Source organism: Polypterus senegalus, chromosome 8, assembly GCF_016835505.1.
Source record: "Polypterus senegalus isolate Bchr_013 chromosome 8, ASM1683550v1, whole genome shotgun sequence".
In the NCBI taxonomy this organism is placed as follows: Eukaryota; Metazoa; Chordata; class Cladistia; order Polypteriformes; family Polypteridae; genus Polypterus; species Polypterus senegalus.
Window position 1 is genome coordinate 178608094 of NC_053161.1, and position 25668 is coordinate 178633761.

Here is a 25668-nt window from a genome sequence, read left to right on the forward strand (position 1 = left end):
TCAAGAGGCGGGTGGACAAACAAAAACCCACCAATTCTGAGAAACTCCAAGCATTGACTATACAAGAATGGGCTGCCATCAGTCAGGATTTGGCCCAGAAGTTGATTGACAGCCTGCCAGGTTGAATTGCAGAGGTCTTGAAAAAGAAAGAAGGGCCAACACTGCAAATATTGACTCTGTGTAGAAATGTCATGTCATTGTCAATAAAAGCCTTTGGATCTTATAAAATGCTTGTAATTCAACTTCAGTCTACCATAAATCATCCATACATCCATTATGCCACCCGCTATATCCTAACTACAGGGTAATGGGGATCTGCTGGAGCCAATCCCAGTCAACACAGGGAGTAAGGCAGGAAACAAACCCCAGGCAGTGCGCCAGCCCACCGCAGGGCACACACACACACACTGGGCACACACAGAGCATTTGCCTTTGCTGTAGAAGGCACTGATGCACTTCACAAAATAGATGACATCTCGCGGAAGGAAAATGATGAGAGAGACACTGCAGCAACATCTCAAAAGCTCAGCAAGGAATTAGTCGCAAATGGGTCATCCAAATGGACAAGGACCCCAAGCGGACCTCCAAAGTTGTGGCGAAATGGCAACAAGGTCATGGAATTGGAGAGGCCATCACAAAGCCCTGACCTCAATCTGAACTGACAAACTGCATATGAGCACAGGAGGCCTACAAACCTGTCCCAGTTACACCAGTTCAGTCTGGAGGAATGGGCCCAAACTCCAGCAACTTATTATAAGAAGCCTGTGGATGGCGTCCCAAAATGTTTGGTTCAAATTAAAACAATTTAAAAGTCAATGCTACTAAATATTAACGAAGTGTATGTAAGCTTGTGATCCACTGGAATTGTAGTCTAGTCGGTAAAAACTGAAATAAACGGTCTAAACATTGTTGGAAAAAAATGACTTTTGCCCTGCACAGAGCAGATGTCTTAATTGATAGGCCAAATTTATAGTTTGTTAGTATAAAATATGTGGAGGGCTTATAAAGTAAGTTTGAAAGAATTCACCCAAAGTGGTTGGAAACATCTGCCTTCAACTGTACAGGACAGCTGTAACACAGAGCACCGGACCACATTAGGAATGGAAATTAAATTATTACTTCTGTCCACGCAACCTTACATCTTTGATCTGGTTATGGATGTGTTGGCTCAAGAGATGAAAGACCAAACCTGTGTTGTGGGCTTTAAGCAGATGACCATTTTGTTGTGTAGCTCCATAAAAGTTGGAAGTGGACAGGAAGAATGGAGAAGATCTTATATGAATTAGACAGAATATAGGAGGTATGATGATGATCAGGGTCTAGAGGTTAGCCTGCAGTGAAAGCTATTCAAAAGAGTGGATAGGTTAGGATCAGTGGTAGAGTTAGGGGCAAAGAGGCAGAGATAGCCCGCAATGTGCAACGTGAATGGAACAGTTAGCAGAAGATGTCAGGAGTGCTGTGTGATCAAACAATTAAAGTGAAGGTTAAAAGACGGTGGTAAGACCAACAATGATGTTTGGAGCAGAGACATGGGCAGTAAAGAGGACAGAAATGAGAATGTTGAAATGGATGTGTGGAGTTACCAAAAAAAAAAAGAATTAGAAAAGAGGTTTAACCTGAGTGGGGCAGATATCTAAGAAAGTACAGGAAAGCAGGTCGAAGTGGTATGGACATGTGATAAGGAGAGACAAGGAATATGTGGGGGCAAAAGAGTAATGGGAATGCAAGTATGGGAGAAGAGAATACTAGGGAGGTCAAAGTGAAGGTGGACAGATACATTAAAAAAAAAAAAAGGAGGGAAAAGGGTCTGGTGGATGAGAAGGTGCAGAACTAAGCTGAATGGAGAAGGTGGATCAAGCACATCGACCCCAACCTAGACGTGGGAAAAGATGAAGAGGAGGACCTAAAAGACGATTTACTTCTGTCTACACAACAAACAATGAACCTTCCACCTTAATTAAAAGGACGAGTGTCTGTGTGCGTCCCTCCTATTGCTATGTCACCGTTATATGGCATTTGGTATGAGATTTGAAAAAGGCTGCTAATGTCTGTGATGTGCCATGTGTTGGAATAAAAAAAAATGCAATGCATTACAAAAATACCTACTGTGCGTTTCTTTATCAGTAATGTCCTCCACAGCCTGCTAACCTTGTGAGAAAAGATTGTGGTAATCTCCACCACACCAGGCACCCACTACCTACCCAATACAAACTCCACAAACCAGTATTCACTAATGGAGTGGATTACATGGCTACTCCAGAATCCTGCTGACTATGCCAGGCGCTTTGTTCTGGTAGGATCCTAGAGTGACCCTATTGTCCCTTTCAGGCTCTTTAAATGGTGTGCCCCAAATGCCATCTACAGCCCTTCTATTTTTTTTCTTTTACCAGCCTCATCACTGTCAGCATGGACTGCTACTGTAGTTCAACAGTTTCCCCTTTTTTTTCCCCCCCTCATATCTTTCATCCCAGGTACTTAGAATAAATACCTGAGCAGACAGGACAGAAAGTTAACACTTTTTATTCATAGATTAAATAATTGGTACCAAAAATTGTGCCCATATATAAGCAAAGTAAAACTAAGGATTGGAAAAATAGTACCAATACACCCTGAGTAATAAGCAGTTCATCTCGTGTGCTTGGGCTACCAGGTGGCTCTCAGTCGCAGTATGTCGATCGGTCTCTGGACAGATATGGCCCTCGGATAGAATGGTTGAGACACAAAATGGATGGATCTTCAGAGACAAAGACATCTTTCTGTAAGCCTTAGTTTATCTTGTCCTGTGGTTCTTGACACACCTCTGGGACCGCTGGGGGTGTTTTATATTTTCCTCTCAGGCAGACTTCTGCTCCCCTGTCCAACCAGAGTATCCCTTCATGTACATCCCTGACATTTCTATTCTATCTTTTCATGGGACAACACTGAAGATATGACACTTTGACCCAATGTCAAGTAGTCTGTGTGTAGCTTGTATAACAGTTTAAATTTGCTGTCCCCTCAAAATAACTCAGCACACCGCCATTAATGTTTAAACCGCTGGCAACAAAAGTGAGAACACCCCTAAGTGACAAATGTCCAAATTGTGCTTAAAGTGTCAATATTGTGTGTGGCTGGCCACCATTATTTTCCAGCACTGCCTTAACTCTCTTGAGCTTCACAGGTTGCCACTGGAATCCTCTTCCACTTCTCCAGGACGACATCACAGAGTATGGAAAATAAAATTTGTATATTCATGTATTAGCATAAATAAATATATAAGCATTAACTTTAGTGCAAATATTAATGCAAGTTAGGCCTACTAAACAAATGGTTAAACAAAGGCACATGCCATATTTCTTTTTTAAATTGCAGCTTGGCTTTAGCTGCCAATAAAATTAAGCACGAGGACCCAGGAAGGGAGAAGATGAGGAGGCAATGACAGCCCAAGGATGGAAGAAGGGAAAACACCTGTTGGCTCTCAGCCGACCTAAAAAATAAGCGAAGCAGAAAAAGAAAAGATAATTGACAGAAAATAATATTGATGGTTCTAAAAAAGAGTTAATTAGGCCAGCTGCAGAGGACAGGGGAGTCAGATGAAGTGGCGAATGGGCTGCTTCGAGCGAGGTCGGAATGATAAGAAATGAGATATAAACTGTGATTTTTGAACTGTTCGGGGATCGGCCCGATTCGGCCAAATTGGGTTGAGTCCGTGTCGTTGTTTATTGCAATAAAACAATAAACTTGTTTGCCCATCCTCTTGACTCTTGAGAGCCTTCATTCGGGGTGAAGACCTCTGGTGTGTCTTTGCGACGACAATTTTCTCTTCGACAGGAGCTGCTGGATGTTAGAGACCTTGCGCTCCTCCATCTTCCATTTGAGTATAGGGTTTAGGTCTGGAGACATGCTTGGCCAGTTCAGCACCTTTACCCTGCGGCCCAGTTTCTGAAGGGAGGGGATCACGCTCTCCTTCAGTATGTCACAGTACATGTTGAGATTCATGGTTCCCTCAATGAACTGTGGCTCCCCAGTGCCGGCAGCACTCATGTAGCCCCAAACCACACCACTCCCACCACCATGCTTGACTGTAAGTAAGACACACTTGTCTTTGTATTCCTCACCTTGTTGCCGCCACACACGTTTGACACCATCTGAACCAAATAAATTTATCTTGGTCTCATCAGACCACAGCACATGGTTCTAGTAATCCATGTCCTTAGTCTGCTTGTCTTCAGCAAACTGTTTGTGGGCTTTCTTGTGCATCATCTTTAGAAGAGGCTTCCTTCTGGGACGACAGCCATGCAGACCAATTTGATGCCGTGTGTGGCGGGCGTATGGTCTGGGCACTGACAGGGTGACCCCCCTCTGCAGCAACAACATTTATTTCTATAGCACATTTTCATACAAACAGTAGCTCAAAGTGCTTTACATATTAAAGAATAGAAAAATGAAAGACACAATAAGATAACAAAATAAATCAACATTAATTAACATCGAATAAGAGTAAGGTTCAATGGCCAGGGGGGACAGAAAAAACAAAAATAAAAACTCCAGACGGCTGGAGAAAAAATAAAATCTGCAGGGATTCCAGACCATGAGACCACCCAGTCCCCTCTGGGCATTCTACCTAACATAAATGAAACAGTCCTCTTTGGATCTAGCAATGCTGGCAGCACTCGTACGTCTATTTTCAAAAGACAACCTCTAGCTATGACGCTGAGCACGTGCACTCAACTTCTTTGGTCAACCATAGCGAGGCGTGTTCTAAGTGGAACCTGTCCTGTTAAACCTGTCACTCTATGGTCTTGGCCACCGTGCTGCAGCTCAGTTTCAGGGTGTTGGCAATCTTCTTATAGCTGTGGCCATCTTTATGTAGAGCAACAATTCTTTTTTTCAGACCCTCAAGAGAGTTCTTTGCCATGTTGAACTGCCAGTGACCAGTATGAGAGTGTGAGAGCGATAACACCAAATTTAAACACACCTGAGACCTTGTAACACTAATGAGTCACATGACACCGGGGAGGGAAAACTTTAAAACACTGCTGAAACACATTACTTTAACATGGCCTTCTCCTAACTTCACTTTAACTTAATACTGATACTCTGTATGTTCAATTCATCACAATAACTATTCATAGTGGCTCCGTACTGACCCCAACTCTCTCTTCTGTTTCTTTTCCGGTGGCCTGCGCCACCTCCACCTACTCAAAGCATCCTGATGCACCAACATTGATGGACTGAAAGCCAGAAGTCTACGTGACCATCATCATCAGGTCCTTCCATGAAAACCCTAAATACTAAGAGGACTGTTTCATTTATGTTAGGTAGAATGCCCAGAGGGGACTGGGCGGTCTCGTGGTCTGGAACCCCTACAGATTTTATTTTTTTCTCCAGCCTTTGGAGTTTTTTTTTTTTTGTTTTTTCTGTCCACCCTGGCCATCAGACCTTACTTATTCAATGTTAATTAATGTTGACTTATGTTTATTTTTTATTGTGTCTTCTATTTTTCTATTCATTTTGTAAAGCACTTTCAGCTACATTTTTTGTATGAATATGTGCTATATAAATAAATGTTGGTTGATTGATTAGGGGTGTACTCACTTTTGTTGCCAGCGTTTTAGACATTAACGGCTGTGTGTTGAGTTATTTTGAGGGGACAGCAAATTTACACTTTGATACAAGCTGTACAAGGTCTACTTGACACTTGGGTCATATCTTCAGTGTTGTCCCATGAAAAGATAGAATAAAACATTTACAAAAATGTGAGGGGTGTACTCACTTTTGTGAGATACTGTATGCACAAGTTACTTCCCACTTGCTCCGATTTGGTATTTCAGCCTGTGGCTAAACATCTATGTGCAGAAGTCTTCTTTGATCCGATTAATCATACGTGTGCCTGAAAGAACTGTCTTATACATTATTTTTTAAAAATGTAAACTAAAAATATGGCTTATTTGATAAGACAGTCTACAAAATTATCACTATATATGCTAGAGATCAGTGCTGGGAGGTATGATATGGATTTTTCTTATACCGCAACACTGGTTTAAATAGCCTAAACAACATTAGGAACGTGGCGCAGCGGGAAACTATTCAAGGAGGGACCTTTTTCACTGCTACACCGCTAAACTTGCACACAACGGAGTACATGCGGTAGTAGAGGTATTCACTGGTGAAAATGGACAGAAAACATTCTGAAACTGAACCTGCAGCAGACGATAAAGTTGAACATGATGACACAGAAGAACGTTTGCCGAAAAAGGGAGCCATGTCTGTTGTCTGGAGATACTTTGGTTTATAAAAGGTCAGATGTGGACCATTATGTTCAAAAGTGTGAATACGGTTTGTACACCACTGGATAATACTGCAAGCCAAGTTGTACTTTGTTTTATTCTTCAATACTGGGTACGGTGTAATAGTGTGCGACATGCTGACTTTAATCGCGACATTTCTACTTTATTCTCGTCATTTATGTCGTCGACATGTAGATTTTCTCGTAATTTGTCATTGAAGTACAACATCGTAAACTAAACTTCATATTAAAATGAATACTTAATTTGCTATATTTGATCAAACTCTGTCATAAATTATGTAGCACATTAAAGGCTCTGTGTTAAGTGTTCTCCAAGCCAGCCATGTTAATCGCTATGTGCTTCTTAAACTGACTTCCTCCACACTAAGAGGAGGCGCAGGCAGCGATCACCACACAGAACACATTCACGTCATGATATCCCTGCTCCCTGAACATTTACAATGCTAAGATAATACTTGATATCATTTTCATGATGAAATGCATTAAAGCAGGTATTAATCATGTGGGGGCACAGTGGCATTGAGTTTGCACTGCTGCCTCGCATCAAGGGGGTCCCGGGTGTTCCCTGCCTTGAATTTGCACGTTTTTCTGGTGGGTTTACTCGGCGTGATTCAGTTTAACCTTTCACAGTCATATAGGCTGTGGGGTTTTGTTCTGCTATATTGACCCTGCTAGTGTATCTGTTACTCGTATTGTAATGGAAGGATTTTTCTAAAGAATCAGGAGAGCAGATGGGCGCTGGTCGCTCAGTGCAAAAACCAGCTTCAAGAAGGAAAAGTACTGGGAATATGGCCAAAGGGTTATGCTGACTTGTTTTTCACTTCGAGGGGCTTTTTATTATACAGCTCTTATTTTTGTGCGCCTCCTGGTATCAGGTGCTGTCTGGTTATGCTGACTTGTTTTTCACTTTGAGGGGCTTTTACTGTATACAGCCCTTATTTTTGTGTGCCTCCTGGTACCAGGTGCCGTCTCCATCAGGACCAAGTGCAAAACAACACCGCGTCCCGTGGAAGGGTGTGTACTGAAACTGATCACTTCTGTATACGCTGCTTGCACGTAAGCCGCTTTGGGCAAAGACGCTCAATTAGTATATAAGGGAAGGCTTCGCCCTCAGTTTTTTCGGAGGCTCAACCGTGGGGACTGCGCGCACCGCCCGGTATTTTGAAGGCAAATGAGTTGGTCCTCTGAAAAGAGGGCCCCCTCAGTCTACTGGTCTGGGATGATGGCTCTGGGTCTTTTTATATGTCTGTAAGTATTGTTTTGTTTTGCATGTCTGTGCATTATATGTGTTTGATTATTATAATTGATTAAATAAATAAAATAGAAGTATTGGACCTCTTCTCTCTGATTCTTTGCCTACTTATGTTCTAATCCCTTGAACCATTTTCCCAAATCAAAGCTCGTATTCACCCTGCGATGGGCTGGCTCCCTGTTTATGATTTGCTCCTGCTTGCTGGGATGGGCGCAACCCTGAATGGATGGCATAATTAAACATGTACAACAAACATTTTTTTAAAATTCTGAACAATTTGTGGTCCGAGTTTATAACTAGTTTTAATTTTACAAAGACGTTTTTTGTATGGCGATTGGTTAGATGGAGAAAGAAAAAGGAAGGATAAAAGCTGAGGATTTGATTCGTCAGACAGACAGCACGTATGCAGTAAAGAAAGCCCGCTCAGAAGAACATCCATTGAATTCTGCGTTTGTGTCTCAGACCACCAGATCACACAATTATTAAGTTAAATCTGTGCGATACCCATTCATACATCCAGTTTTTTGGAGCCTCGTCACGCCTGCCATAAAGTTCTCTACACTGAACGTACACCTGGGGACCCCTTACCGTGAGGGAGCAGCACTACCGCCACACTACCGTGCAGGTTTAATACCTGCTTTAATGCATTTCATCAGGAAAATGATATCAAATATTTATCTTAGCATTCTAAATGTTCAGAGAGCAGGAATATCATGAAGTGACTCTGTGTGACGATCGCTGCCTCTTAGTGCAGAGGAAGTCAGTTCAAGAAGCGTAGTGATTAACAACTGGGTCGGGGAACACTTAACATAAAGCATTTAATGTGCTGCACTAACTTATGATGGGGTTTGAGAAAATCTAGTAAATTAAACATTGATTTAAGGATGAAGTTTAGTTTACAACATTCTACTTTAATGACAAAATAAACTATGAGAATACATTGGAAATGTCAACTTTAATCTCGACATATAGTATTTCTTTTTTTTAACACGGTGGTCCTAATACACTTCTGTAGGGCTATACCACAAATAACATTATAAATGCAAGTTGCAGTTTTACTGTTTATGTATATAGCTTAGCGTGAAGCAAGGTCCTTATTAATGCAATTTGTCTTAATGATGGTGCAGCTGGTAAAGATGTCATCACCAGGTTACACTTGTTTTATTTTAATTTGGTGAATTGCGTGTAATGTAGCTGGGCTTGAAGTCTTGAAGTAATAGTATTATTACTGGAAGTTGCACTATTATTTATTTTATTGCTATTATTTATTAGTTTAAATATTATGCAGTTTAATGATGGTAAAGTTTAAAAAGTGACTTTAACATGTCAGTGGACAGAGACTGTTAACATTAACAAAGTGTAGTTGGTTGACAAAAAATATTTACTATTTCTTTTCTAAGACATTTTCAGTGCGATACAACTTTTGACAAGCACCTCTGGACATTTTATTAAGTCTAAATGCCTCTTTGGATGGTTGACAATATGTTGTCAAAACATTAGTTTAAGTTTTTGCACAATTTGTTCAATAAATACGTTCGATATTTTGACTGCAACTTGCATGCAATGTGATTCCTTCTCTTCATTAGTGCCACCCCCTTGAAAACTATCACTTTATAGGGCCATGCAAGCCTGTATTAATACTTGTGTGCACATTAAAATGTTTTTGTTTTTTTTTTTGTACAATGCACAATTCTCATGACCGTGGAATAGATATTTCTTAGCCAGTAATTGCAGTGGAAAATGTGGTTAACATCCACTCATGCATGGGAAAAAAATACCATCCAATACCGTTAAACCGGGATAATTTTGAAAAATACCATGTTATCGAAATTTGGTCATACGGCCCAGCATTACTAGAGATTACTAATTTTTTTCCCACTTTAGTTGGTACTCAAGATTATATTTTTCGACCCCTCCGTTTTCTGCAAGCCCCTCCTGTCATATTCCTTCACTGAACATTCTGGGTCAATGGTGTAAAAGCAGCAGCACATCTCCTCTTTATGTTCAGCTGACCACTGGATTGTATCTAGTCCTCTTAAAATGTCTTTTTCAGTGTATGCCTACATGTTATTTTCTGTTGCATTGTGGTGGGATCAGCAACACCGTCTATCTGCACTGTTGCCACAGTGAAGGTCTTCTCTTCATCTGAGTATTTTTAATTACCATCACTACCACCTTCATCTGCCCTTGTGTGGGGACAAGAGCTTGGCACATTCTTATCCTGCAAGAAGTGCAGGCCAGTGACGAGGAGTACTTTTGACCATGTTCTTACTAAGAAAGTAGCTTTGCCTTGACGTGATTGGGTACAGATCTTGTACAATGAAGCCCACCACATGAAGGTACTTGTCAAGGCTTAAGTAGTTTTTCCTCCTCTAAAATTTACTCGTTCACGGCTTCCCTCGAGTATGAACTCTCATGTGGCTCTTAACGCAATGTTTTCTTGAAAATCTTTTTCCACACTCAGAACAGCTGAAGGGTTTTTCCCCCTTGTGAATAATTGTGTGGCTCTCAAGGTGACTCTTTTGTAAAAATCGTTTTCCACACTCAGAACAGCAAAAGGGTTTCTCTCCAGTGTGAATTTTATTGTGGGCCTTAAGGGTGCTACTTTTTGAAAATCGTTTTCCACATTCCAAGCAGCCAAATGGCTTCTCTCCAGTGTGACTTGTCATGTGGTTGCTATAGCTGCTCTTGAAAGAGAATCGTTTGCCACATTCACAACAGGAATATGGTTTCTCTCCGGTATGAACTGTTTTGTGGGTTTCAAGTCTGCATCTTTGTGAAAATCCCTTTCCACATTCAGAGCAGCAATAGGGTTTCTCTACAGTGTGAACGCTATTGTGAGCCCTAAGATAGGATTTACTTGAAAATCTCTTTCCACATTCACAACAGCAATATGGTTTCTCTCCTGTATGAATTGCCATGTGGTTCTCAAGATGGCCTCTTTGTGAAAATCGCTTTCCACATTCCGAGCAGCCAAATGGCTTCTCTCCAGTGTGAGCTTTCATGTGGCTTTTATAGGTGCTCTTGAATGAGAATTGTTTACCACATTCGCAACAGGAATACGGTTTCTCCCCAGTATGAACTATTTTGTGGGTTTCAAGTGCATTTCTTTTTGTAAATACTTTTCCACATTCACCACAACAATAGGGTTTACCTCCATTATGAATTCTTTCGTGTTTATATAGATTTCGCCTTGTTGAGAATCGTATACCACACTCGGAACAACAGAGAGGATTTTCCCCATTGTGAATTCTCATGTGCTCTTTAAGATTTCTCCTGTCACCGAATCGTTTGCCACATTCTACACAGCTGTATGGCTGAGTTCCAGTATGAATTGTCATGTGGCTATCGAGCCGATGCTTTCTTGTAAACCCTCTTCCACATTCAGAACAGCAAAAGGGTTTCTCTCCAGTGTGACTTATTCTGTGGCTGTCAAGATGGATCCTTTGTGAAAATCTTTTTCCACATTCAGAACAGCAATGGGGTTTTTCCCCAGTGTGAATTCTATTGTGGGTCTTAAGATTGGATTTTCGTGAAAATTGCTTTCCACATTCAGAACAGACATAAGGCCCTTGAGTCACATGGTTCCACGGATTGCCTTTGTCTTTAGATGCACATTTCAGACTTTTCTTTTGCTCTTGTAAGACACACGTTTCTTCCAAAGGAGTACTGTTCACTTGTTGTGGCGTGTTAATTGTGTCTATCTCTGTTTTGTGCACAACTGGCAGAGCACTTAACTGCATGGGGGATCTTGTCAAAATATCTGATGTAGATGTCAATGTTATATTTTCACCATGTGCCGTCTGTTGATACTTCACATCAGGACAGACCACAACAGGTAGACACAAGGACAAGCTGCGACGCTCCAGTCTATCTGCCGAAAGACATAAAAATACACAATTGTGAGCGATTACATGACGTTGACAGATATGACAAGTGGCAGTCATTTCGTGTAAATTGTCTCATTTCAGTTCAAATAATAAACACCACCTAAACCCCACTACAATGTTTCATTTTACTCCAGACCGTATACTTTTAATCTGCTTAGGAAGTATCTTACAACGATACCTGTCTTTTGAATCATTGATCAAGTGGGGCTTTAAAAAAAAATTAAGAGGAATGATGAAGGAATTCAGGGAAACCAATTTTAACAAAGCAATTCAATTCAAATTAATTCACAAGAAGTTAATTAGTAGCACAAACATGGCACTCAATAAAAAAAAAGGGTTAGAATGAAAAATCTGTAGCCACGGTGGTCTCCTAGGACCAGACTTGGTGACCCCTGCTCTAAATCACATGGGGCTCTGATCTCCCTCTCAAAAAGTCAAACGTTACCCCTTAACAAGCTGTAGATGGTAATGTTAGCTGAACAGACAGGTATTACAAGCTAAGTGGAGGCAAAGTGCACTCCAACATGTTGAGAGAGGTAGAGCAACTTGATCGGAGGCTGGCATGAGAGTGAGGAGGGCCCCGCCTCCTCTGTCTCAGATTAGCACGAATATATCGCTCCTGTAAGTGAACTAGGATTCTTAACACAATGAGAGAAGTCGCAAAATCAACCAGAATATTCAAGCAAATTACAGAAAAAACAAAACCTGATCTTAATCCGTTAAGTAGTTCCCTTGTTTGCTAGCTAAGCGGAGGTAAGGAAACCAGAGACTGGCGCATGAGTGAGGAGGGCCCCGCCCACTTTCCCCTCTCCTAGGTCCGCTGCGTGTTTCTCAGATTCGTGCAAACAAATTGGTATCGCAAGCGAACTATAATACTTAGTGTGATGAGAGGTCGCAAAATCAACCAGAATATTCAAGCAAATTCTAGAAAAAAACAAAACACACACGATCCAAATCCATTATCTCGGAAAAAGTGTACAGTCATACAATTTGATTATATTTATACACTGCTCACAAAAATTAAAGGAACACTTTTTTTATTGGGCCTGGCATGAAATCAATTAAACCTGTCTGATAATTTTCTGGTTGGTTAAGCAGCTGAGGTCATTGTTAATCACTTTCAGCTGTATTCGTGTTCATGGACTTAACGACAGGTGCACTAAAGTGGCAACAATTAGAAAACCCTCAAAACAGGACTGGTTTTACATGTGGAGGTCATTTCAAGTTTCTCCCTCTTGATCTTTTTTGGCTGGTTTTCCACTCGTGCTAGTTTTGGCTTGAGACATCCTGTAGTGGGCCCTGTGCTCACTGCCCAGCACTGTGGAGTTCGACTGGCATTTGCTCAAGAACACCAGAATTGGCAAGTCCGCCACTGGCGCCCTGTACTTTTACAGGCGAGCAGGTTCACCCTGAGCAGCTGTGATAGACGTGAAAGAGTCTGGAGAAGACAAGGAGAACGATATGCTGCCTGCAACATCGTTCAACAGGACAGGTTTGGTGGTGGGTCAGTGATGGTCTGGGGAGGGATATCCATGGAGGGACGCACAGACATCTACTGCGTAGGAAATGGTGCTCTGACTGCCATAAGGTATCGAGATGAAATCCTTGAACCCATTGTCAGACCCTACGCTGGTGCAGTAGGTCCTGGTTTCCTCCTAATGCACGACAATGCCCGGCCTCATGTGGCAAGAGTATGCAGGCAGTACCTGGAGGATGAAGGAATTGAAACAATTGAATGGCCTTCACGATCCCCTGACTTAAACCCAATAGAACATCTGTGGGACATTATGTTTCGGTCCATTAGGCGCCGCCAGGTTGCTCCTCAGACTGTACAACAGCTCAGGGATGCCCTCATACAGAACTGGGAGGAAATGCCACAAGACACCATCCGTCGTCTCATTAGGAGCATGCCCCGACGTTGTCAAGCATGCATACAAGCTCGTGGGGGCCACACAAGATACTGAAAAGCATTTTGAGTTGCAGAAATTAAGTTTTTGAAAAAATGGACTAGCCTGCCACATCTTCATTTCACTCTGATTTTAGGGTGTCTACACAATTGAGCCCTCTGTAGGCAGAAAACTTTTATTTCCACTAAAAGACTTGGCATCCTTTTGTTCCTAAGACATTGCCCTGTCGTTATTTGTATAGATATCCAACTTCATATTGAGATCTGATGTATCTAATGTGTTTCTTTAAAGTGTGCCTTTAATTTTTGTGAGCAGTGTAGTTTTGTTTTGTTAGTTTTGTGTTTTGTTATATATCTATATAAAAAATATGTGTTGCCACCCAGCCAGTCAGTAAGCACGTCACTCACTATCTCTCGGACTGTTTTACAGAAAAAACAAACCTCGTAGCTCATCACCACACTACACTAGCCACTCATCTTAATGCGTGTACATAAGTATATGACATAAAAAGAGGGTCAGATTTAAACAAGTAAAACAGGAGATGTTTGTGACATTTGAAATTTGAATCAGATTTGACTCATCCATTAAACGTTACTCTATTAAGTTTTTAACCTGCCAATGATGCACATTTAAATCTTATAATTGCAAACGTCACCAACCTGGCAGGAAGGAACTGTTCGACAAACTGAATTTCAAAAACATGTGGGTACAAAAACAGCTCTAAAGAGTTTGTTTAAATGAAAATATCAGACATTTTCCTGGAATTTGCTAAATTAACAGTACAGATATAATAAGGTTTGATTTTTTTTAGCATTTACTTTAAGATGTATTTCTCAGCTACTACAGAAAACGTGAGAGAAACCAGTTAGAATACACTCATGCTAAGATAAATCAGGTTTTCCAGGATTGGAGCATTCTTTTTTTTAACTCGGGGTTGAAAGCCCAAAAAATCTGTTAAAATAGAAGGATCCCCATGTCTATCGCATATTAAAATTCATGCCTTGCATTGCACTTTACTTTTTATGAATGCTGATGCTAGTTGACTTAAATGATAGTTTGATTAACTACTCGTTGACTGCACCACTGTTATAAAGCTGCCGTGACTGTTGGTAGTTCTTCTTCTTTCAGCTGCTCCCATTAGGGGTCGCCAGAGCGGATCATCCTCTTCCATATCTTCCTGTCCTCTCCATCTTGCTTTGTCACACCCATCACCACATCCATAAACCTTCTCTTAGGCCTTCCTCTTTTCCTCTTCTCTAGCAGCTCTATCCTTAGCATCCTTCTCCCAATATACCCAGCATCTCTCCTCTGCACATGTCCACACCAACTCACCTCTCGGAGTTTGTTTCCAAACCATCCAACTTGAGCGGACCCTCTAATGTCCTCTTACAATGTTTTATTCAAACAGCAAAGGCACAATATCGATCATTTAAGTAATGGAGGGACTTTTAATAAAATAATTAAAAAAGCCATTGAATGGGATTTCTATTTTTGCTCTGGTATCGTACAGGTATCAAGTATCATGAACTTTTACTGCTATTGATATTAAATGCAAACATTCTGGTATTGTGACATACCGAATTTGAAAATCTTTTAACAAAGGTGAGAAAATATTAGGTGAAACAGAAACAGTGTATTTTTAAACAAGGTGAGCATAGTCAGACACAAATCAAAATCAAACTGGCGTGTTATCAAAAATAGAATCACCAGCCCGAATCTGAGAGCCTAAAACAGAAACTACGATTCATAAACCAGGGAGGCAACAATTAAAAATTGGGTACTTTTCTATTATCGTGACGGAAAGTGCACTTGGCTTTTATTTTGATACGTTCTCATGATGAAGTATTGCTTTAGTCCTGCACTGACCAATAGGCTGCAAGTAATTCCTGTGGGTTGTCATTATCATGAGGTAAACACAGGAATTAACTGTCATGTGACTCTATGGGAATGCATTAAAATAAAAGCCAGGGGCGCTTTGTGTCACGATAATAGAAAAGTACCAAAAATGAAAGTCTGCACACTAACCAGAGCCATCCACCAAACTCAACAGTGATGGGACATGAAGGGTGACCTTTATCTTGTCATTCTGATGGCATAAAAGTAGTTGCTCATTCCGGTGGATTCTGGGACAGACTGCCTAGGAGACACTCAACGTCTGCGCTCTGAAAGAGTGGTGCTCACAGGAAAACAAAGAAGGCATTGTGACGCAACAGTAAATATTAAATTTATGATGACATCAAAAAGTAACGTGATAGTCAGAATCACTGTGACAAAAAAAACAAAAAAAAACCAAAAACAGAAATATTCTCAGTAAAAACTTTTTACAGGACAGCTCACAATAAAACCCTAATTCTAACAAATTTGACATTCAAACATTATACCCACAAAAGCTGAAATTTCAACCCTGTCTGTTGACTTTTTGGTCTCCACTTACTTTCTCCAGACTGACTCGTAGATGATGACTGGCCTCCTGGTGCTCTCCATGATGTTTCCTCAATGGTCTTTGCATTAGAACAAATATCAGACTTCTTGCTGACAGAATGCTCCTGAATGGGATTTATTTTACCCTGAGGGGAGACTGATCCACTTACACCTCCATCTCTACATCCAGACAAATGGACGGACTCTGACTGAAGGTCTTCCTCCTTGACTTGTTTCTGTATCCCACTGACGACAGGCTTCTCCTCAGCCTCTTCCTTAATGCCCACTGCCCCCTGTTCACAATCCTCATTTTTAATGCACAGACTTTTCCGTTGATGATAGGCGTATTCCCATTCACAGTCCTCCTCCTCCTTAATATTTACGATCCTTTTCTCCATCGCATTCATGTCAGACTGGTACATCGCCTCTGTCACATCCATGCAAGTTCAAGGAAGTGTTAGACTCATCTTGCTACACTCTGTGGAAAGAACAGCAGATAAACAAAATTGAGTCCAAAATATCCCCTACAAAAAGTCAGGTCAGACAGTTTAGAGACACCAAACCACAGTAAAAAAAAAATATACAGGAATTTTGAAACAGTACACCCTTTGAATCCAAACCAAAGTGCCATTTGGATTTAATTTCATCTCTCAGTTTTGAGCGGGTCATGCCAGTTGAATTCAACAAATTACCCAAACAGACTATGCATCGCTATTTGTATGTGTTATTTGTATATTAATGTGACAGGCACCTACTGTGAGTGCCAATATGGAAGGACAGGCGCCTCAGCCACGAATGAGGAGGAATTAATGCTGAAAGCCTACACCTTCAATAATGTAATCATTTCTTCACTTCAAATCCATTGTGGTGGTGCACAGAGCTACAATTATGAGAACTGTTATCACTGTCCAAATACTTAACTGTAATAAGTGTATATACAGTGGGTATAAAAAAGAAGCCCCCCTTTGAAATCGTCCATTTCCTTTGAAATGAAAACACACAAACCAATATTTTCCCAGCTTTACTTACTCAATGCAATCTGTAACATCCAAGTGAAAAATATCACAGCTACAGTTCAGAAGAATTTAAAAAAAATCAAAAACAAGAAATCCTGAGATTAATAAAGGACCCCCATCCTCTCCTAAACTCCATCAGCTGTCAGTGCCCACCATATCCATTGCGATTCCTGGCTTCCTTCCACCTGTGATCAGTTGTAATGAGTGCGATTAGTGAAGCTGTTCCTGGTCCATTCATTCTCTTGCTTCGTAGAGCAACTGACAGCAACCAACTGACTATGGGTGGTCAGCCACTTTCAAAAGATCTCAGGGACAGAGTTGAGGACAGACACGAGGCAGGAGATGGAGACAAAAAACATCTCAAAGGCTTCATCAATCCCAAGGAGCTCAGTAAAGTCCATCATAAAGACGTGGCATGTTTTTGGTACAACTAGGACCCTCCCTGGATCCTCCAGAATGGATGGAAGAGCAAGGAGGAAACTGGTAAGAGAGGCTACCAAGAGGCCAATGGCCACTTTGAAGGAGTTACAGGATTTGATGGCACAGAGTGGTCATTAATGATGTGCATGGGACAACAATTTCACAAGCGCTCCACAATTGTGGCTTGTTCAGGAGGGTCACACTTCTCAAGAAAGGCCACATTAAGGCTCGTCTGAGCTTTGCCAGAATGCACCTTGAAGATTCAGATGCCAAGTGGAAAAAAAAGTCTTCTGGTCAGATGAGAACAAAATCAAACTATTTGGCCTCAACACCAAACGGTCCACCATTGCAGCTCACCATCCACAACACACCATAACAACAGTAAAGCATGGAGGGGGCAGCATCCTGTTGTGGGGGGCCTGGGGAACTCGTTAGGGTAGAAGGAAAAATGGATGGGGCAAAGTAACGTCAAATTCTTGAGGAAAACCTTCTACCCTCTGCCAGAAAGTTGAAGATGGACAGAATGTTCACCTTTCAACACCCCAACGACACAAAGAACAAAGCAAAATGGACCACATGGTGGCTGAAGGAGAAAAAAGTGAATGTCCTGGTGTGGCCAGTCTGAGCTCATACCTAAATAACACTGAAAATCAGTGGAAAGATCTGAAGATAGCAGACCACCAACGCTCACCATCCGATGTGACCGAACTTGAACAATTAAACTGTAAAGAAGAGTGGGGGACAAATATTGAGTGGGCTCAATCTAAATGTGCAAAGCTGATAGAGAAGAATCAACAGACTCAAGGCTGTCATTAAAGCACAGGGGGGTTCAGCAAAATGACATTGACATTGGGGGGTCCTTTATTCATCCCAGTAGGTCTTGTTTTTGATTTTTTATAATTCTTCTGAACTGTAGCTGTGATATTTTTCACTTGGATGTTAGAGGTGGCATTGAGGAAGTAAAGCTGGGAAGAAATATTGGTTTGTGTGTTTTCATTTAAGGGTGTAAAGCAAAAAAATAGGAATATTTCAAAAGGGGGGATTCTTTTCTACACCCACTGTAGATGTAACATTTTCTGTCCTTACACTGTGTGTGTGTGGCGTGATCTGTACAGACCTTCCCCAAGTAACAACAGTACCTCAGTCAATGACATTTTTACACAATCTGTTCTGTACTCTGCTCTCTATAAAGCTGTCGAGTCAACACAAGTCTACTTTGGCTCTGTTTTTAACAACCTGACATTGTAAAGTGCCGTTAAAAAGCAAAGATTTATTGTTGTCTACTAACACATGCAACTGCATTCAAGTGTCACTTTAATAAGCAAAAACGCACTAACTGACTCTTTGATGAAGTAACTAAATTGTTACACATTAGTAACTCAAATATTTCAACTACATCCCCAAATGTACTGCCATGCAAACATTTTCAGACTTGTTGATTTGGGTGACACACGGCGGTTATGAATTACACCTTCATTTTATTTCCCCTTGACATACAGAAGCACTTTTCTTCACCACCAACAGCAACACACAGGACAGTGTTTTCTCATGAGCCGTGCTAAAGAATACGAGCTGAATGGGACCATTTCAAAGAAATTGTTTGGAGTTTTCCAGTCAGCCAGGGCTATGATAGGAAACAGAGTTATGGAGCTTTGAAGGAAAAAAAAGTTTCCCTCGGATGTATTTTTTTTTTTTTGCTGTCTACAATGTGTCTCAACCTCAAAGGAAATGGCTTTAAAAATTAGCAAAACTAGTGGGCTTCACCCCCTGCACGCTTCACTTGTCAACCCCCCTGACCTGCGCTATACATCAGCCACTTCGTGTCTCTGCCACTCACGTATGTGGATTTCACTTTCACCAAACAACAAATCTTTTCATTCTTGTGGATACGCCTCTTCATTAGGAGGGAACATTACTTTTCCCTGGTGGCAGTATGATTTAGATGATCTACTAGTCTCTGACTTAAAGTTTAAATCTGAACAATATATTCAATCTCTTTTCACTGTTTCATTATTTCACCGAGTAATAATTTCCGTTTGTTTGCTCTAATGCGATCTTTACTATCTGTTTTTTTGAGACTTTGAATGTTTGTACTTCCATTATCTCTAACCTGCGCTGCATGTGTATCGCACCAACATTTTTGAATTCTTTATGATGTTCTACTTTGTCATCTACTCTTTGTGCCAACAGATTTAACTACACCCGGTTAATAAAAGACAAAATCTCGTCTTGCAGGACATGAAAGTATCTCTCTGAAAAAGTCTTGTGTCGTCCCAGGATTTTTTTTTTATTATAATAGAGAGACATATTTCTCAGCTGTGGAAGGCTGGTGTAATTCATATGGTAGATTTCATCCAAATTAAAATTAGTGGTGCAAAGGCTGGGCCATCTTAACAGCATTATAGGCCCCCTGGGCAAAGCAGTGCACTGTGGCCCCTACCTACTCGACCACTCAGCAAGTCACAACATACATAGATTAGCATGGGGGGCAACTGCCCAGCGTGCCCACGCGTTAAGACGGCCCTGTGCAAAGGCTAAGGCATTTTGTTGAATGAAAGTGAAATGAGCTCTCGATTTTTCTAAGCATACAACTGCAATTGAAAGAAAAAAGTCAAAGTGGTCTTAATAATTACGAACATCTTCGCCGCCTTATGGGTTTTACTTTTCATTGTGAAAGTTCATCATTACCTCCCCACTCGTTGATTTCAATCCCAGTGTTGCTCGACAACGACCGAGTGAAACTGACCCTCTGGGATCCCTCAAGGGGGCCACTGAATGAAATGACAAAGAAGTCAAAGCTGCGCCTGCAGGACTCGTCACCACCGCGCGCTCACTGATGACGTATAAACCGAAAGAAAAAAAAAAGAAAAAAAAGAGAGTGGAGGAGAAGATTATCGCTGCGGACCGGAGACATTGTGGGCGGATCTGAAGGCGGGATAACTGTAAATGCAAGTGGATAGTATCGGCTAATTCAGAATTTCAACGAATGAGATTGGTGTTACTCTATGACAATCAAAAACTGTCCAATTATCACCGTTTGAAGTTGTCTATCAAGTGGAACTTTAACCAAACGTTTCGCAGTTCGTGTTCCCTACCTCTTTGAGTTCCGTCTTATAGAGTGTCTTCTTAAATAAACTGTTGTTGTACCTAGCGACGAGATTCCATTAAATGAAAGGAGGCAAAAATAAGAAGCTGCGGCGATGAAACTCCATTAGTCAAAAGAAGACGTGGCGACGAAACTGATTGCTCGTATTTTTGACAATGGAAGTAAGTGTGCTTCGAAATGAAAACGTTTGAAATGTGCAGTATTTTTCGTATTTTTAATCTTTGTGTTGCATGGTTATGCTTGTACCGTAAACCTTTACGTTTGTATTAATCATCATTTTCGCTGTCGTAATTGATTTTAATTCAGGTTTGAAGTGGACCGGTAGTCGGCGGTACCGGCAACTGTATAATTATACATATAATTAATATTTTACAATGCAAGTTTCACATGAACTCCTCGACTGCGCATGGAAAACAAAAAAACTTTTACAAACATCTAGGAAACGCCTGATCACGATATTACATTTTTTTCAGTTTAGCTCCTTATCTTGGAGTAATGTGTCTGAATTGTAATACCAAATAATCTGCCATGTTTTTGTACCGTCAATTTTAATAGAATTTCATGGTAGTTTTGTGCTGATGATGCCTGCCATTTCTAAACTGTTGAAGACTTTCCTGCAGTGGGCAGTGCGCCACTAAATTATACGTGAGTCAGACTGACAGTCGCGATGTTCACAGAGCCTTTCAGTTTAATTACAAGTGACATTTAGATTTTTTTTCCTTTCAGCCAACTTGCTACAAGAATATCTTCTGGAAATTGTAATTTACCGGATTTTACATTAACATCCATTTCTTAAACTCTTAATTCACTCGTAGTGTTTGACTTTCACGTGTCTTTTTATTTTTCTTTCCTTCTTTTCCTAGGACATCCCTGCTGGTTCAGTAGACTGTGGAGTAGACACGTTGATGGTGTTTGAATATGAACTGTAGGCTTTATGTGACTTGACATTTGTGTTTCGATTGTGTAGGAGTTCAGTTCTTTATCTCTTATTCTCTCTCAGTCTGCTCTTTATCTGACCAGTAAGGACCCTTTGATTTTACTGTCACTCTTTTAAAGATGCGGATATTTATTTTTCTTCATGTGTGGCATACTTTTAATTGTGGCATTCATTTAACGTGCCCTCCACTATTAATGACACCCCTTATAAAAATGTTAATTTTAAAAATATTTATTTCTTAATGAGGGCTTTGTTTTTCTTTGAATACATTTTTTTTTTCAATTAGTATACAAGTCAGATGTTCCTAATTTTTTCAGTTCAAGGTGACATTTCTTCAGCAAACAGGGATTTTTTTTTGTAACCCTTCTTAATAATTTTTACAAGAGGTACCAATAATAGTGGAGATCACTGTATTTATCCTGTTTATCTTAGGATGACATGCCTGTGACTTGCATATTACTTTACGTAGTGTCCAGATTGGGGTATTCATGATACTCTGAAATAATTGATGTATTTTAAAAAAAGCTATTGAGATAACCATGAACAAGAGTTTTTGTAATGAACCACAGAGTAATTCTCACAGTTTGAACTCCATTCCAAAGTGTCTACTTTTATGAGAAAGCAGGAGTATTCAGGCCAAAACCAGACATCTTGCACAAGACAAATACTTCATGTGACAGTCTGATGTATTTATTTGTGTGTCCACCGTGTAGGACAGCAGGCTGGCTGTGTGGCTGGCTGTGGGGCAGCTGACTGGAGAACAAGGAGCTCAGGTTTATGAGGCTGCAGATATCAGCAGGGCCTCCAGGAGGACTCAACATGAAAAACTGTTGGAGTTCATCATAAAGGGCCATGGAGCAGATGATCACTTGCTGTTAACTTAGTTCAGATAACAAGTTAAACTTTATTATTGTAATCTATCTAGTAGCAGAGAGCTGGGATGACTTTAGAGCACCAAACTCTTGCATTTTCTTGTCCAACAGGCTGTTGTATCTCAAAGGTGTCATCCAAATGCATTAAAATGATCCTAAAGGTCACCGGGTAATGACCTCTATACAGTAGAAGATGAGGAGCTGACAGATGGCCTCTACAACTACCTGATGAAGTGCTGTGAAGAGCTGTAGGCACTTTGTGAAGATCCACAGAGTTCACGTCATTCTGGATGTGCTGATGCCGGAGGCTCATTTGGCTTCAGTGAGTCTCTGAGTACAGAAAGTGTCTCTGTGAGTGACGTCCTCTCTGTTTCTGTGTCTGTCATCGGTTCTTAATAAAGCTCGAGGAACAGTTGAGAGGATTTCTCTAGCAGAGGCAGAAGGTCTGATCATTGATGGACCAGCAGACGGTGAGTGGGACGTCATGTGGTGTTGGGGGGTAGAAAGTCTTTTCTTTTCAGCACCATTCGTCTGTTAATCAGAATACCATTTTACTGGTAGTGGATTTAAACCAGAATCTAAACTAAATAGATATAAATGTAAATATATGTTTAAAGTGAAATTTAAAATACGCATTAATACACTTTTAGTATTGTTGAAAGTTTTTTTTTTTTTTCTTTTTAAGGTGAGTGAAGAGCTTGACACACTTGAGCTTCAACTGTTGGGAGTACAAAGACAGACAGCATCACTGAGACTTTTCAACTTGGGATTCCATCTCAGCGCCTCCTCTGATAAACGTGTCACTGGCTTTACTGGTCTTTGGCCTTTTGGATTTCTGAGTGCTGAACTGACTGACGAGTTGTGGAGATTTGATTTAACTATTGATGTCAATAATAAAGTCCTGCATGTTTGAAATGGTCTCTGTATCTGTTTTAGCCAATTCATTCCATCTGCATTTTTTTCTTTAATTTTTATAAGTGCATTTTACTTCTTTGAACATTACATGCAAACAATACAAGCCCTGCTTCAGTATATTCCCCTGTTTTGTTGGAATGCACAAAGAAGATTAATTATTCTTTCAGTTCAACTGACCCATCATTATTGTTAATTGTAAATATTTCTTGAAATGGCTGTACAATTTATACTGAATAATTATTAATAACATTTTGTTTTTGGTAGTGACAATACTAAGTGTTTAGTTTCATTTGTGCTGGTCCAATCACCTCGTGTATTAACACAACTAGAACTGATAGATGTGAGCAGAGCCTCCTCTTGCATCAACAGTGTCTACAAATGGCACTTTGCTGGACTCGCCGGTAATCCCACAGGATAAAACATCTTGGAAACTGAGCATCCTGATCAAGACTTTACTGTTCACTTACAGTCATAGTCTACAACAATAAGGGTCTTACTGATTATCATTATTTACGTGTCACATTTTCAATAAAGCCCTGCCCGGGGTTTGTTTCCTGCCTCGCGCCCTGTGTTGGCTGGGATTGGATCCAGCAGACCCCTGAGACCCTGTAGTTTGGATATAGCGGGTTGGGTAATAGATGGATGGATTTTCAATAAAACTTGCATTGTCTTTAACTGAAAATGCAGCTTGTATATATATATATATATATATATATATATATATATATATATGAACAAAATTAAAGGAAAAGAATTGAATACTCCTGATAAATGGAGAGTCAAAACTTTTGAAGCTCAGTATTCTAAAACCACAACTCACAGCAAGAACCTCGTTATTGTAAAGTCTTGACAAAGTGTGTGTCAGTGTTCTCATTATCTACATGGGGCAAATTGTGGAAGGCGAAATATGGTAAGGGAGAAATGTGGAGGGGGTGAAATGTGAGGAGCGACTTTTCCGTAAACCAGTGGAGACTAGCGGGTGGTCAGAGGCTGAAACGGAGACACGTGTGCCGTGGGACTGACGATATTCTCTGCATTTCACGTGAACGTTCCCCCGAGTGGATGATGGACGTAAACACTGGGTTTGTCGAGTAGGGAGGTAACGTTGAAGCTTCACCACATTACACATCACAAAGTAAAATTATACTCACAAAATAAAATTATACAAACAATCAGGTTAGCCAGGAATGGTATTATTGTGATGGAAGTGTGTTACGAGTAACGCGCCACACGCCCGAGGACATTTCGTATTCTTTTTATTTTCATGATAAAACCAAATCGCTCTTCCACATCACCAACCGGACACGAACGAGGACACAGAAAAATCGGAAGGATAAACGTGACAAGTGTGGACTGAAAATGCAAAAAGACGAACGAAACGAGCAGGGAGAACACGCGGATTCGATCAGCACTCGACATAAAGAGAAAAGAAGGACGATGGAGACGAAAATGCCACTCGGTAAGGAAAATCCGCCTCCATTTTTCAAAATAAACAAGCTAACTTCGTTTACTCACCGCCTGCTCCTCGGTGCTAAGGTTTTCTGTACAATGCACCGCATCCACACGGACTGGGGAAGTTTGTTGGTTCCACATTGTGACGTCATGCGCCCCGCCCTGTCGCCCGAAGAAAGGCGAGCTTTTTGCTGATTGGCTGCGCCATCCTCATAGTAAAGTCTAATTGGTCACAACAGAAAGAAATACGCGGCGGTGAGACTGGAGGAGGAGCGGCTGCGGATTTCCAGCTGTGGCCAAAAGGTTTGAGAATATCTCAAGTGTTGGTTTTCACAATGTTTGCTGCTTCGGTGTTTTTAGATATTTTTGTCAGATGTTTCTATGGTATACTGAAGTAGAAAAACAAGCACTTACTAGGCTTTAAATTAGAATTACATAACGTTTATTATAGTTTATTACAAATGGCCTGAAGAAGGGGCCCGAGTTGCCTCGAAAGCGTGCATATTGTAATCTTTTTAGTTTGCCAATAAAAGGGGTCATTTTGCTGGACTTTTCACTACGTTCATAATGGCTAACACGGTACAACACACTAGTACTATATGGTTTATGCAAAGAGTCAATATTTGCATTGTTGGCCCTTCTTTCTTTTACAAGACCTCTGCAATTAGCCCCGGCAGGCTATCCATCAACTTTTAGGTCAAATCCTTATGGCCCGGTGCTCCATCATGCTGGAAAAGGCATTTTTGGTCACCAAACTGTTCTTGGATAGTTGGAAGAAGTTGCTCTCTGTTTTGGTCCCATTCTTTATTCATGGCTGTGTTCTTAGGCAAAAATTGTGAGTGTGCCCTGCACTCCCTGAGCTGAGAGGCAACCTCACATATGAATGGTCTCAGGATGCTTTACCGTTGACCTGACGCAGGACTGATGTTTTCTGACCCTGATGTTTTTCTTGGCTTCTTTGCTGCCCTTCTTGACACCCATCAGGCCATCCACCAAAAGTCTTCACCTCGCTCACACCTGCCTGCTGCCATTCCTGAGCAAGCTCTAAACTGGTGGTGCCTAAGAACACAGATGGTACCAAAACATCATCTGAGAGCAACTTCTCCCAACCATCCAAGAACAGTTTGGTGACCAACACTGAACAATCCAGCATGATGGAGCACCAGGGCATATGGCAAAAGTAAGAACTAA

At 40.9% G+C, this 25668-nt stretch overlaps 1 protein-coding gene and 1 long non-coding RNA gene across 5 annotated transcripts; one reads left to right on the plus strand and one right to left on the minus strand.

Moving 5' to 3' along the window:
• Window positions 1–8906: 8906 nt before the first annotated feature.
• On the minus strand, window positions 8907–24616 carry LOC120533506 (gastrula zinc finger protein XlCGF57.1-like). Of its 4 annotated transcripts, none has more exons than XM_039760424.1 (3): window positions 24541–24616; window positions 15773–16237; window positions 8907–11415 (listed from the first exon to the last, which is right to left on the minus strand). In XM_039760424.1, the coding sequence occupies exons 2-3, from the start codon at window positions 16197–16199 to the stop codon at window positions 9929–9931; spliced, it is 1914 nt and encodes a 637-aa protein (XP_039616358.1). In that variant the 5' UTR covers window positions 16200–16237; window positions 24541–24616; the 3' UTR covers window positions 8907–9928. The 4 variants fall into 4 exon arrangements, with proteins under 4 accessions (XP_039616358.1, XP_039616355.1, XP_039616357.1 ...); XM_039760421.1 differs by having other exon boundaries at window positions 8907–11418; XM_039760423.1 differs by lacking the exon at window positions 24541–24616 and adding an exon at window positions 19884–19959 and having other exon boundaries at window positions 8907–11418.
• On the plus strand, window positions 20109–23027 carry LOC120533563. The gene is made up of 3 exons (XR_005634535.1): window positions 20109–20462; window positions 22222–22580; window positions 22796–23027. It is a non-coding gene; the product is annotated as an uncharacterized LOC120533563 (long non-coding RNA).
• Window positions 24617–25668: the final 1052 nt, after the last annotated feature.